Source organism: Ylistrum balloti, unplaced genomic scaffold (genome assembly GCF_031769215.1).
Source record: "Ylistrum balloti isolate Yb309-2 unplaced genomic scaffold, AGI_CSIRO_Ybal_v1 Utg370852, whole genome shotgun sequence".
In the NCBI taxonomy this organism is placed as follows: domain Eukaryota; kingdom Metazoa; phylum Mollusca; class Bivalvia; order Pectinida; family Pectinidae; genus Ylistrum; species Ylistrum balloti.
Window position 1 is genome coordinate 268966 of NW_026782489.1, and position 12706 is coordinate 281671.

At 35.1% G+C, this 12706-nt stretch overlaps 2 protein-coding genes across 3 annotated transcripts in view; one reads left to right on the forward strand and one right to left on the reverse strand.

Annotated features, from left to right (window-relative positions):
- Positions 1-810: 810 nt before the first annotated feature.
- Positions 811-4412, reverse strand: LOC132559081 (transmembrane protein 138-like). Its single transcript, XM_060223691.1, has 5 exons — positions 4357-4412; positions 3628-3844; positions 3193-3364; positions 2746-2824; positions 811-2358 (listed from the first exon to the last, which is right to left on the reverse strand). The coding sequence occupies exons 2-5, from the start codon at positions 3750-3752 to the stop codon at positions 2249-2251; spliced, it is 486 nt and encodes a 161-aa protein (XP_060079674.1). The 5' UTR covers positions 3753-3844; positions 4357-4412; the 3' UTR covers positions 811-2248.
- A 238-nt stretch (positions 4413-4650) lies between these two features.
- The window catches only part of LOC132559074 (gamma-tubulin complex component 2-like), a 35396-nt gene continuing 27340 nt past the window's right edge, over positions 4651-12706 (forward strand). For both annotated transcript variants that reach the window (XM_060223682.1, XM_060223683.1), the window contains exons 1-15: positions 4651-4741; positions 5605-5798; positions 6107-6188; positions 6480-6571; positions 7300-7357; positions 7860-7991; positions 8111-8210; positions 8583-8671; positions 10152-10229; positions 10386-10467; positions 10727-10804; positions 11007-11074; positions 11380-11424; positions 11941-12033; positions 12619-12680. In XM_060223682.1, the coding sequence (XP_060079665.1) occupies positions 5746-5798; positions 6107-6188; positions 6480-6571; positions 7300-7357; positions 7860-7991; positions 8111-8210; positions 8583-8671; positions 10152-10229; positions 10386-10467; positions 10727-10804; positions 11007-11074; positions 11380-11424; positions 11941-12033; positions 12619-12680 (1112 nt within the window). In that variant the 5' untranslated portion in view covers positions 4651-4741; positions 5605-5745. The remainder of the gene's footprint in view (positions 4742-5604; positions 5799-6106; positions 6189-6479; positions 6572-7299; positions 7358-7859; positions 7992-8110; positions 8211-8582; positions 8672-10151; positions 10230-10385; positions 10468-10726; positions 10805-11006; positions 11075-11379; positions 11425-11940; positions 12034-12618; positions 12681-12706) is intronic.

A 12706-nucleotide genomic window follows, 5' to 3' on the forward strand; every position in this document is an offset into this window, starting at 1 on the left:
GACAACATTCTAATGAAGTGGAAGTGTAGAAGGAAAGAAGCCAAGTATTAATATCAGTACAACCTTATCTGTAGAGAGAAGTTGTACTGGGATGATACTAATATTTTCACATACTTTACAAGTGCATTCTAATTTTGGTAGAGAAAACATTATGTGCTATGGTGCTCTTCACATTGGGGTAGTGACATCATTTTATGTAACATAACCACGTCACATATTGATGACATCATCAATTTTAATGCACATTTCATGGAACATTGATAATGACACAATGAAAAGGTTCCACTTCAGCTTTACATTTGTTACTGCAACATAAATAATCAAATATGGGTGTGTTCTATGGACAGGGATTGTGTCTAGTGCTGACCAGCTAAACTCGGGTTGAGATGTCCTACCAGGAACAGTTTCTTGAAAGATTATTGGTCACATAATCCATCTGATTTGTCACATGACCCCGTCCATAGACAAGTTCTTTTTGGGTAAACCTTACTCTGTCATTGTTTATTCAGTCAAATATCTCTAAAGAAACTTGATGGATATTACTATGCTTGGGAACAAACGGAAACCAACAAGAATCTTTCTTTTGGGTTTTTTTTTGGCATCTTTGGAGATAACCACACACAAGATTATTATAACCTGTACAGACTGTTTTCTCACTTCTTTTTTATCGTTTTAAATTACAATGAAATTGTAACAGTTCACAGCTCTGAGATACCTTCAGATATATACAGAATATGGTTGAAACAAAGTCAAAGAATGACTTCTTGTTTAAAAATGTATTTATTTTCATATTCATATGTGTATATAAAATAAATATTTATTATTTCATGATTGACAAAATTACAAGGCTACAGTTATAAACAAAAAATCATTACAAACAAATGTGCATACGTTTCTTACTGTTATAACATTTATATGGCATGTTATATTGTTAGAACTACAGAAATAAGACATGGTGGACGGACCCTTTATTAATCTCCACAACCTTTACTTGTCTGTTATAGTATAAACACTTATCACTAAGGAACCTTGCTAAACATGATACTTCAATTTCACAGTAAAGTGAAACCATAGATTTACATCAGAACTTCAAGGAAATGCATTCAGTTCTATCAGGTCATTGTTTGGCTGCATGTAAGATTCTGAAACAAGTTCAATAAAAGTGTCACAAGCTCGCATCAATCTGAAGACTGCTTGCTAGTTATTTCAGTACCATCAAAGTCTGGTCTTATAAGGTACCACTGAACTTGAAAATCAGCCATTAATGACAAATCTATTACAACATAATGCTTGTAATTACATTTCCATCAAAAGCTACAGACAAAAGATTAGCCCTTCCCATCTGACCAACATGTGGCCCAAGGTGAGGTTTTCTCTATGTTCTGACTTTATGGAAAGCAACATGGTTTTTGGACACAATAATATTCCTTCTAGGGAAACAGTTTGATGAAATCATGTCAATATCTACAACAATTTACTGAAGAGAAATATCATTATCTGAGTTCTACTGAGATACTAGACTTAATGCATATATTTGAGATAGCTACACAAGATAATTAGTCATGTTCTCTGATTCAGCGACTCACTTAAAAATAATCCAGGAAAGGATTTTGATAACAGGATGGTATTTTACAAAGTCACTTCAACATTTGTGCCACTAAAATGCTGGATAAATAGTATATTCAAATGACTAATAGAATACATTCTTGAATGAAAAAAGTAATAATCACGCCCACTAGCTGCTGTAACTCTAGTTAAAACCTTCACTAACATTTTTATCACTCTTCCTTATTGGACAGTATGGCAGTGTATCTTTGTATGTGGGTAGAGATGGGTGTTGTAATCCGAGTATGAACGTAAGGGTTTTCAGTGAATTTTCAATACTTTCATTTGGCTACACTGTTGTATGTCTACAACTATACATGTAGTTACGAGTATTGTGTTATCACTTCTGATGTGTTTTGTCTCTGTATGTTGCATAATATATATATAAACAAGTATATCTATATATATAATGAGAAAGGATCATTGGGATCTTCTTCTCAAAATTGGTAACAGTTATTAGCTTAATGAGAGCAGGCATTGTAATCATACTTGTACAACGTGGCAACAGCCATGCCACCACAAAGGGGAGTAACCCTCAAACACTCTTTAGCATATCTACCACATTTCCTTACACACTCATCACTCTTACTATCACTGGCAACAGGGTAAACAAAATGGCAGACAACTGTTTCATCAACTTGGATTATCTCCTCTTCTCAAACTCCTTCCTGATCCAGACTGAGTCCTGATAAAACCGTGGATCTCCTAATTTCAAAGCTGTTCTTTTATAGAAGTAGTAATACAACACAGCACCTGTAGAACATAAACCATGGAGAGGCATTTGTACAGCACAGCACTTGAAGAACATGAACCACTGTCAGTCAGTAATACAACACAGCACCTATATATATATATTAGAGTATAGATCATTTTCAGTCAGTAGTACAACCAAGCACTTGTGGACGTAGACTTTAATCAACCAGACTTTCACAACATAAAAATGATGTTTTACGAAAAAAATTGAAAGCAAGTCTGGCGTTCAAATTAAGAAATATCTATGCCAAACTGATCATATCTTTGAACCTGTATTTAAATCACAATTGCCTGTTTTGATTAGTTTTGATTATTTTTTATTCAAATACAGAAATAACATTGTAATTCCAACTGAACTATGATGTTTACATAGACTGCTGTACCTACCTGCTCTCTGTATCACAAATATAGGTAGAAATCCTGGTGTATCCCATATATACCTATTGGGACTGTCCCATCGCAGGGTCTGAAAAATGTACATCATTAGTCAGTTCATACAGCTACAATCAAACAACAAACCTTACCAGTCAGATCACACAAAACTATGTAGATCTAGTAATCAGCACAGCTATAATTATTAGAGTGGTCAATAAATATAACATCACTGTAATCAGCCCACACAAAACTGCAGATCTAGTATATCTTGATCTGACTTCAATTGCCAGCAGGCATATCAATACAGACTTATTTCACTCATACTCGTTTTTACAACAGGGCCATAATCTACATCAATACTTACTCTTTTACATGTATGTGCTTGTATTTACAACTTACCATTTCACATGTAGGTCTAGACCATTAACCTCTTTAAATACACCATTATAGAAAACTTACCATTTCCCAAACATGTAGGCCGACATTAAGACCAAAGTAGATGAATGTAACACCAATCACCATCTTGAATTTGTTGATTAGAATGTTGACCAAGCCAGCCTGGAATATGTATGTGTTGAAGAAAAGGAGGAAGACTACAATCACTGCAAAGATGATACATACATCTTGTACCCTGTAACAAATAGAAAATTCATGTACATACCATGTTTAGATTATCAATACAAAATCTGTACCCTAGCTATAGCTGGACAGTATTAATCAAGAAATACAGGTATTTCTAACTTCCAACCAAGCACTGGTTCAATTTTTAATTATCAGTTTTGGACAAAGTACAGATTCCTCACTGCTACTTATTTTGATTCAAGAATAAAATCCAATTATCAAAGTTTTACTGACCAATGATATTTCCATTTCCTATCAATGAGTTATACTTACACAAACATAACAAGGAGGATGACATTTTCAAATCGCAACAACTCAATAAATGAGTTCATAAACAGGTCAACCAGGAGGAGGAAGTACTGGAGGTAGAGGATGGGGCGATATCGTTCCACCAACATGATGGCCTCTGGTGTGTATATTCGTCCGTACACAATAACAAAAAATCGTTTTACATGTCACTATGTCAGATCCATCATAAGTATTTGGAGATCTGTAAAAGTTTGAAGAAACATTTAAACAAACGTTTTTTTTATCATTGTCATAATTACCTAGACTGAATAATAACTGCACGCGTTTTTATTGGAATTAACTGACTTTTGTACACATTTCTGTTTGAAGCACACTCATTGTGCACATTACTGTTTGAAGGCACACTCATTGTGCAATTTACAAACAGAGTATGTTCCTGAATTACCATTATTAATTTTGTATCAAATTGCATGTCGTTCATCGACATTACATATCCAATTTACAAATATGTAACTCAAACTTTCAAATCAGCAAAATCTAGAATTCTTCGGAACGTAACAGTTACTGTATTAGGCCTACATGTAGAATTTATTGTGAGATTGTGTTGAAACTTGTCCTAAAGTGGTACGCATTTAACCCTTCAAAAAACACACGCATATTTTACATATGTTTTGATGAGTATCATAGACATATTCAGGTGAACAAAACATGTGTTACTGCATAAATAAATTTGATATGATTTAATAAACTTACCACGAATTGAGAATATCACAGTCCTATACTTTTCGAGCGGCCATTACTGTTTACGATGGCTACCTCTGAGATATCGCGAAATCACGTTTTATCTCATTTGTATTTGCAAAGAATTCTGAAATAAAATGTCATTGACAGCAGCACAAATGATATCAGTGGAAATAATTGATACTTATAGTAATTTATTTTATACATATTGATGTCCATTCTCCCTTTAAAACTCAAAAATCATTTAACTTAATTTTGGTCACATGACTATCAGTTCGAGAACAAACATGGAGGACTGAACGCGGGAATGTTGACAGGAAACTGTTTTTTGAGTCATAGATTAGAATGTTGCTGGTTAAAAGCTTGATATGGAATTAAGAGCTCATGAGTTTCAAAGGTAATAAACACCGATGTATTGACGGTCGTTTACACTTTAGCTGTCGGTCGCCAAGTGTTTGATTATGCAAACTTCCAATCAGCTGATGTTTTACTTACTTAGCGATGTTTTGCTGCAATAAAATGCATTTGCACACCTTGGGGCTATATGCTTGACATCTGCATTATGACCTCTACCAGCTGTGTATGAGTGATTAGAATCAAGTCATTCAGAGTGTGTTTTAAGTGATGGAAGTGGTCTGGTAGGACATTTCATATTTTTAGTGCTTGTGATCTGAAATATTGTTTTTTGACAGTTACAATTGTTATAGCTATTTCTTTCATGGGACAGGTCATTTTGTATGATAGATTCACCTGGGCCCTTAGTTTTGCATTGTCCAATTTGGGGCTGATCTGTGATCAGAGAAAGAAAATGGTTGACAAATGTTCATCATTTTGTACAGTTTATATTGCTTAGATGTATGTGTATGGCCTTTGTTTATTGATAATATCATATGGTTAATTCACCTATCAATACAACATGTGATAAAATTTAAGAGAAAACAACAGAAAAAAAGAAGAAGGGCAAATATCCAATTTATAATGAGCTGATAAATACACAAAGGCAGGTGCCAAGTCCCTCTTGTTCTGATTTATAATACTTCATGTTGATTGATCCTAATCACCACTTTCAATGTAACTGAGGAGACAATTTAGTAAATAACATATAGCATCAAGTTACACATAGAATTGTTTATTTTTGAACAGCCTTTTAAAGGTCAGGAGTCCCATCCCAATGAATTCTGCATTGTGAATGATTGTCTAGTCTTTTCTTCATACAGAGAATTACTACCAATTAATATGTCATATTTTACATATTTTCAGGTGTAAATGATGACTTGACCAGTTTGTTACTCGTGTTGAAATGGGACACCTTGATATTCCATATTGGAAGCTTTATCTGTATCCAGTCAGATGATATATTGCTGTTACTGTGAGATTAATCGAACTATATAACAAATAAACATGAGTGAGTTTAAAGTCCACCACCATGTCAGCGAGCTGTTGAACCTTCTTGGGTAATGTATTACCTGTAATTTCTTTTGTTAAAGCTAGGATTTTATTTGATACCTAATTTTGTGATATCCTGTCATGGTCAATATTGATTAGGATGGGAAAGTGAAAGATAAATCAAGTTTTATGTGACTATCACATACCTACAACTAAATACTAATAAATTAATGTCATTCAATTTTTTTTAAGTGTTTCACTTATGTTTTAATTTTTTTACTATGAGGAATGTAGCTGGGGTTAAGGGAATGCATATCATTCTGAAACTCCAGATTTAAGGAATAAAGGAGTGATAGGAACCTGTTATGTTTTGTAGAATGCGATCAGCTGACCCGGTGGGAGCTGAGGTATACACAGAAATGCTATTGAATAATATGAAACCCTACATAACAACACAGGTGAGACACCAACAGCATTATACTTAACCTGTACCCAGGTCATTTTTAATGAAGATGACATTAGTCAAGGTAATTGCCAACCTGAAGAAAATGTTTCAAAGTATATACTTGTTGGTATTAGCTCATTTTCAAATGTCCATCTGATTATGTGCTGCTATCTTATTGTAGAAGTTATCTCATCACTGGCTCGCAATCAGTTGTAAATGTCAGCATACCTGGTTGTAGCTATGAGATGTCTATTTATTGTAGATCTTAAGATGTCATCTCTTACATTTCCATTTTTACATGCAGGTGTCTGCCCATCAAGCAAAAAGGAAGATAGCTGGCTCTACACAAACACCCATTGAATTTCTTGCCAAGTATGATGACCTTAAGGCCAAAAAGTAAGGCTTATAGAAATCAGATGGTTTCAGGAACTTACTAGAGGTGTTGTATGTTTGAAAGTAGTGGAAAACAAAATAACTGACAGGCAAAATAACTGTTGTCTAGGATTTTGATGTTAAGTTGTGATACATTGTGGATGGATCCTTCTCAACTTTCACAGGAAGATTCGCTTGTGTCCTTAATTATGAATATTTTTGGGACTGATCTGAAAAACAAAATGTCAGAGAGGTGACATTCTTGAATTCTGAATACAAGCAGTTAATCAGTTGTGTGATAGATGAGAATATTGTATGTAGGTAACCCTATTTTATTATTTATGTTATATAAAAATAGAATAAACTTAATTTATTTTACAATAATTGTGAAACGACCTATAAGCTTATGTTAATAACTGTTGTTGGCCTGGATGTTAGCACATGAGGGCTCTTATTGTGGGAGGACAACCCACATAATTGGCAGGTGACCCAATACCTTTTCACTTCCATTCTGGCAATCTAACCCTGGATTGCTAGATAAAAGGCGAGTGCGTTTCCACTGTGTCACCCAACCAACAACCCATTAATGATGTTATATGATTTAAAGAAGAGAACAGAACAATGTAAGAACCAGTAAAGATAATGGGAAGGCAGGTGCCAAGATTCCTCTGGGATCTCTTGTTGTGATTTAGCATACTATGTAAACATTGTGACTAAGCAGTATATATGAGTGTTAATTTTCTTCCTTGCAGTGTGCGAGACCTGGATCCCTTAGTGTTCCTGTTGTCTAAGTTAACTGAGGAAGAACAGGTAATGTGTTCAACATCATGAAGGTGTAAACAGAATAACTAGGTGAATCAAGTTGTAAGAGACCACTTGACTCAGAAACTATTTATAGGACTTTGTTATTAAAAGTAAAGTGATCTTTTATCTCCTCCCAGCAAATCGGATCAAAAGATTAAAATGTTAGTTTCATATGCACTTCATTGAAAGTTTATAAGTTACTTGGGGTTTTCAGTTTTCTCTATATGAACCCTCAGTGACAATTTTAGTCTTTATTTAAATAGTGTACACAGAAACTGGAGTAATTATTACACAGAACCTATATTAACTGTAGATTTCAATGGCATATACTACTTCTTATGTATTTACAGACTTATTTAAATTTTTTTTTTTTTTTTTGTTATTACCTAATAAAAATTTGTTTCTTGCAGGCGAACATACCACATTGTTCTAGCATGCAATTTAGTACTCCAGTACTAATGATGTGGAAATGATATAAAATATATTCTGTACACCACCACCATTTCAGACAAAGGAGTTCATAGAAAAGCATGCCAAGGACAAGGCAGAAGTGGCAGGGATGACACTTGTTCCTCACGACAGAGTCACATCACAGTTACCTGCCCCTGGTACTAAATTGTCTGTACAGGAACTATCTGAAGTAAGTTGACCTAGCACATCATAATTTGGAAATCAGTTGACCTGTGTATTTTTAAAGTTTAAATATTGATTTACACAGTTCTGTTGTGTTTTAATTTAAATGTAATTAAATTATTACAGATTCGGGACAAGCTACTGAAAGAGGCAAAATCTGCTCCTACAACAACATCATCGGAGATCCTTACAAAAGCTCTCCGTGAAAAACAACTAAAACGCAATGGTGAGTTTACAGTTCAGGTTGCGTTAAGTGCCTGTATGGTTATAATATAGTAATTTAGTAGTTTAGGATCAAGGTAATAAAATTCTTTGTTTATGTTTTTAATATAAATGTCCCTAGAATACTATGAAGGTCACAGTAATCAAACAAGATTGTTTTAAGGCCGAGAGCAGTATTGCTTTGAGGTGTTTATCAGCACCAATCTTCAAAACTGTGTTTATATTAAAATCATTTTCAAAAACATTGTGCTAATATTGGTTTTAATTAGTAAACAGGTCTCATGCAGACCAGAATCATTCTGTGTTGAAATGTTATGATTGTGTTTGTTGATTTATTTGTTACACCATCACTATGGTTTATTATTGATGTTTGTAGTAAATATTCCTCACCAACCTGACTGGCTGTTTCAGCGACCATCGCTGACCTTAGACTTCATTGTAGGTGTGGATGAACCAACTGATCAGGTATACACAGAAATATTCTTATGTCCATTATATCTGAGAGATTATTTTGTATACAGAATATTGTACAGTCTGTCTCTATATAAGATCTGTCTATACCTGTATGTGACCTTTTATGTTCATAGAACATTGTATCCATGGGGAGTCTCTCTCTATATCTATATGTGACCTTTTATGTTCATAGAACATTGTATCCATGGGGAGTCTCTCTCTATATCTATATGTGACCTTTTATGTTCATAGAACATTGTATCCATGAGGAGTCTCTCTCTATATCTATATGTGACCTTTTATGTTCATAGAACATTGTATCCAAGGGGAGTCTCTCTCTATATCTATATGTGACCTAGTTATTTTGTACCAACAGAACACTGTACTCGAGGGGAGTCTCTCTCTATATCTATATGTGACCTAGTTATTTTGTACCAACAGAACACTGTACTTGAGGGGAGTCTCTCTCTATATCTATATGTGACCTAGTTATTTTGTACCAACAGAACACTGTACTCTAGGGGAGTCTCTCTCTATATCTATATGTGACCTAGTTATTTTGTACCAACAGAACACTGTACTCTAGGGGAGTCTCTCTCTATATCTATATGTGACCTAGTTATTTTGTACCAACAGAACACTGTACTCTAGGGGAGTCTCTCTATATCTATATGTGACCTAGTTATTTTGTACCAACAGAACACTGTACTCGAGGGGAGTCTCTCTCTATATCTATATGTGACCTAGTTATTTTGTACCAACAGAACACTGTACTCGAGGGGAGTCTCTCTCTATATCTATATGTGACCTAGTCATTTTGTACCAACAGAACACTGTACTCAAGGGGAGTCTCTCTATATCTATATGTGACCTAGTTATTTTGTACCAACAGAACACTGTACTCTAGGGGAGTCTCTCTCTATATCTATATGTGACCTAGTTATTTTGTACCAACAGAACACTGTACTCGAGAGGAGTCTCTCTATATGTGACCTAGTTATTTTGTACCAACCGAACACTGTACTCGAGGGGAGTCTCTCTCTATATCTATATGTGACCTAGTTATTTTGTATCAACAGAACACTGTACTCGAAAGGAGTCTCTCTATATGTGACCTAGTTATTTTGTACCAACAGAACACTGTACTCGAGGGGAGTCTCTCTCTTTATCTATATGTGACCTAGTTATTTTGTACCAACAGAACACTGTACTTAAGGGGAGTCTCTCTATATCTATATGTGACCTAGTTATTTTGTATCAACAGAACACTGTACTCGAGAGGAGTCTCTCTATATGTGACCTAGTTATTTTGTACCAACAGAACACTGTACTCGAGGGGAGTCTCTCTATATGTGACCTAGTTATTTTGTACCAACAGAACACTGTAACTCAGAAGAGGCAGTCTGTTTCTGTATCAATATAAGACCTAATTATTTTATACTCATGGAACATTGCACCTCTGGAGAGTCTCTCTATACCTTTATACACACAGAACATTGTACCGTTGGGAAGTCTTCCTTTGGCGCTACAGGAAAACTCCATCATAGAAGACATCCTGTGTTGCATGCAGGTAATATATATTATTTTACTATATGGTACTTTTAATAACACATATGTGAATATTATCTATTGTATATCCAAAACATTTTTGTTGCTTTTTCTTCGTTTATGAAGGTTAATGTTTTTGGTTGAGTGTACACTAACACATAATATTTGATGTTAACAGGGTATTGAGGGAAAGTACATCCTTGCCAGAGCTCTAACAGAGAGATACGCACCAAAGGAGTTCATGATTGACCAGAGTCTGGGCACGTAACATTAAGAATAATATATTTCATCAAAACCAAATATATACATAACTAGACTTAAACAGTATACATGAAATCACCATCATATGATTATCGCCCCTTGTCTATATTCTGTCGTTCTTACTTGCCTGTCGCAGAACATTTTTGTCTTCTTTTTTGTAATTTAGTTTAATGCTGGTTATTTAGTTATGACTGCAAAACCTGTAAAATGTGATGTAATCCTTGACATGATGTCATGTGTAGACATTTTGTGTTACAGATCCTTCCCTTCAGGAGCTGGTGCGACGTCAACTACCTCTGTGTTCTAACTATTCCACAGTAGTCCGCTTTATAGAAGGTATAGTGTCCTGTTTAAGGTGTAGTGTCTGTCAGTTATTGTAGTATGATTTGTAGAAATTTGATATTCATCTGTACACATCTGTATTGAAGTGTATTTTGTTGAAAAGCCTCCTATCTAGAGGGACAAATACTTATCATGTAAACAACACAACACCTTTAAGTACAGGTTTTAATGATGTCTCATTATATTGTTTCTCTAGAGAAATCAGCATTTGAGTACGGACTTGTGAACCAAGCCTTGAGTGCAGCCATGCGTACCCTGATTAAGGTGAGTTGCCTTTTTCCATGTATTCTTTTTTGATATTTGATACATTCTGGTATGTTAGTCTTGTCTTTTAAATGATTCACATGACGAAAATGGAAAAACAAATTGCTGTGTATCTGCCATAGGGCATTTTGATATTGAAGATGAGTTTTTGTAAATTGTATTGATGAAGGAAATCATGATTTATTTCTAATGAAGGTATTTCGATATTAATGATGAAGTTTCTATACATTGTATTGATGAAGGGAATCACCATGTATTTCTAGCGAGGGTATTTTGTTATTAATGAAGGCATTTGTTATTAACAGGATTACATGATACTGGTGGCACAACTGGAGCATCAGAGTAGACTGGTGAGTAGTTAGTAGTCACAACTAAGATGTATTGAGTTGCTACTTGTTTCAAAGTCTAGGAATTATTTATTTCATATCAAAGATAAAAACCCCATTAATATTGCTCTTAAAAGTTCCTGTTAACTTTTTTCTTCACTGTTTCTTTTATTTAAAAAATACTTCTCCTCTTTAATTCAACCATAGATGTTTACTAGTCCTACAAATTATGTTAGCAATATTTTCTACACATCATCAGATGAAGATAAAATATACTTTCAGCCATTTTTTCTCCTGTCTGATCCAACCACATTCTTTTATGAATCATTGTCATATCCTGGGTATCTCTGAACAGATTTGGTTCACATATACACCACAGTATCGTAACATTCTACACCTGATCAGATTTTCCATAGACGAGCATGAGCATTCTTGATTTACTGACATTGCCAAAACGAAAGAGCAACAATGGAACTCTTTATTTTGTGACTTTTACGTAATTAACATTGGTGGCTTTTATGACTTGGGAATCTATTACAGGGAAACCTTACCCTACAGAAAGTGTGGTTTTACATTCAACCTACAATGAGGACGTTGGAAATCTTAGCAGGTGTTGCCAACTCAGTCAACAGGGTAGGTATGATGTGTCCCCTAGATTACAGGTGTTGTCACCTGTCAACAGGGTAGGTATGATGTGTCCCCACAAGTACAGGTGTTGTCACCTCAGTCAACAGGGTAGGTATGATGTGTCCCCACAAGTACAGGTGTTGTCACCTCAGTCAACAGGGTAGGTATGATGTGTCCCCTAGATTACAGGTGTTGTCACCTCAGTCAGCAGGGTAGGTTTGATGTGTCCCTACAAGTACAGGTGTTGTCACCTCCGTCAACAGGGTAGGTATGATATGTCCCCTAGATTACAGGTGTTGTCACTTAAGTCAACAGGGTAGGTATGATGTGTCCCCTAGATTACAGTTGTTGCGAACTCAGTCAACATGGTAGGTATGATATGTCCCCTAGATTACAGGTGTTGTCACCTCAGTCAACATGGTAGGTATGCTATGTCCCCTTGTTTAGTCCTATTTCTTGTCATAGTGGTCAGGTTCTCTCTACTGGACATTGATGTTTTATTTCTTACAACCTGTGTCTTACAGGTGCTTTTTTGTATGTCTTTCTCTCTGATACCTACATTTCAATTAAGACTTCTACATCACATTACAGGGAGAGTGTATTGGAGGTGTAGTTCTGAGTCTCCTTCATGAGAAAACCTCAGGCTTGATAGGGTAAGTTACAATATGTTACAAGTTTT

Coding starts and splice junctions, on each gene's coding strand:
- LOC132559081 (XM_060223691.1), bottom strand. CDS start 3,752: ATGTTGGTGGAACGATATCGCCCCATCCTCTACCTCCAGTACTTCCTC. Junction 2,825..3,192: donor GCCTACATGTTTGGGAAATG/GTAAGTTTTCTA, acceptor TACATTTTTCAG/ACCCTGCGATGGGACAGTCC. Junction 2,359..2,745: donor ATTTGTGATACAGAGAGCAG/GTAGGTACAGCA, acceptor TATGTTCTACAG/GTGCTGTGTTGTATTACTAC.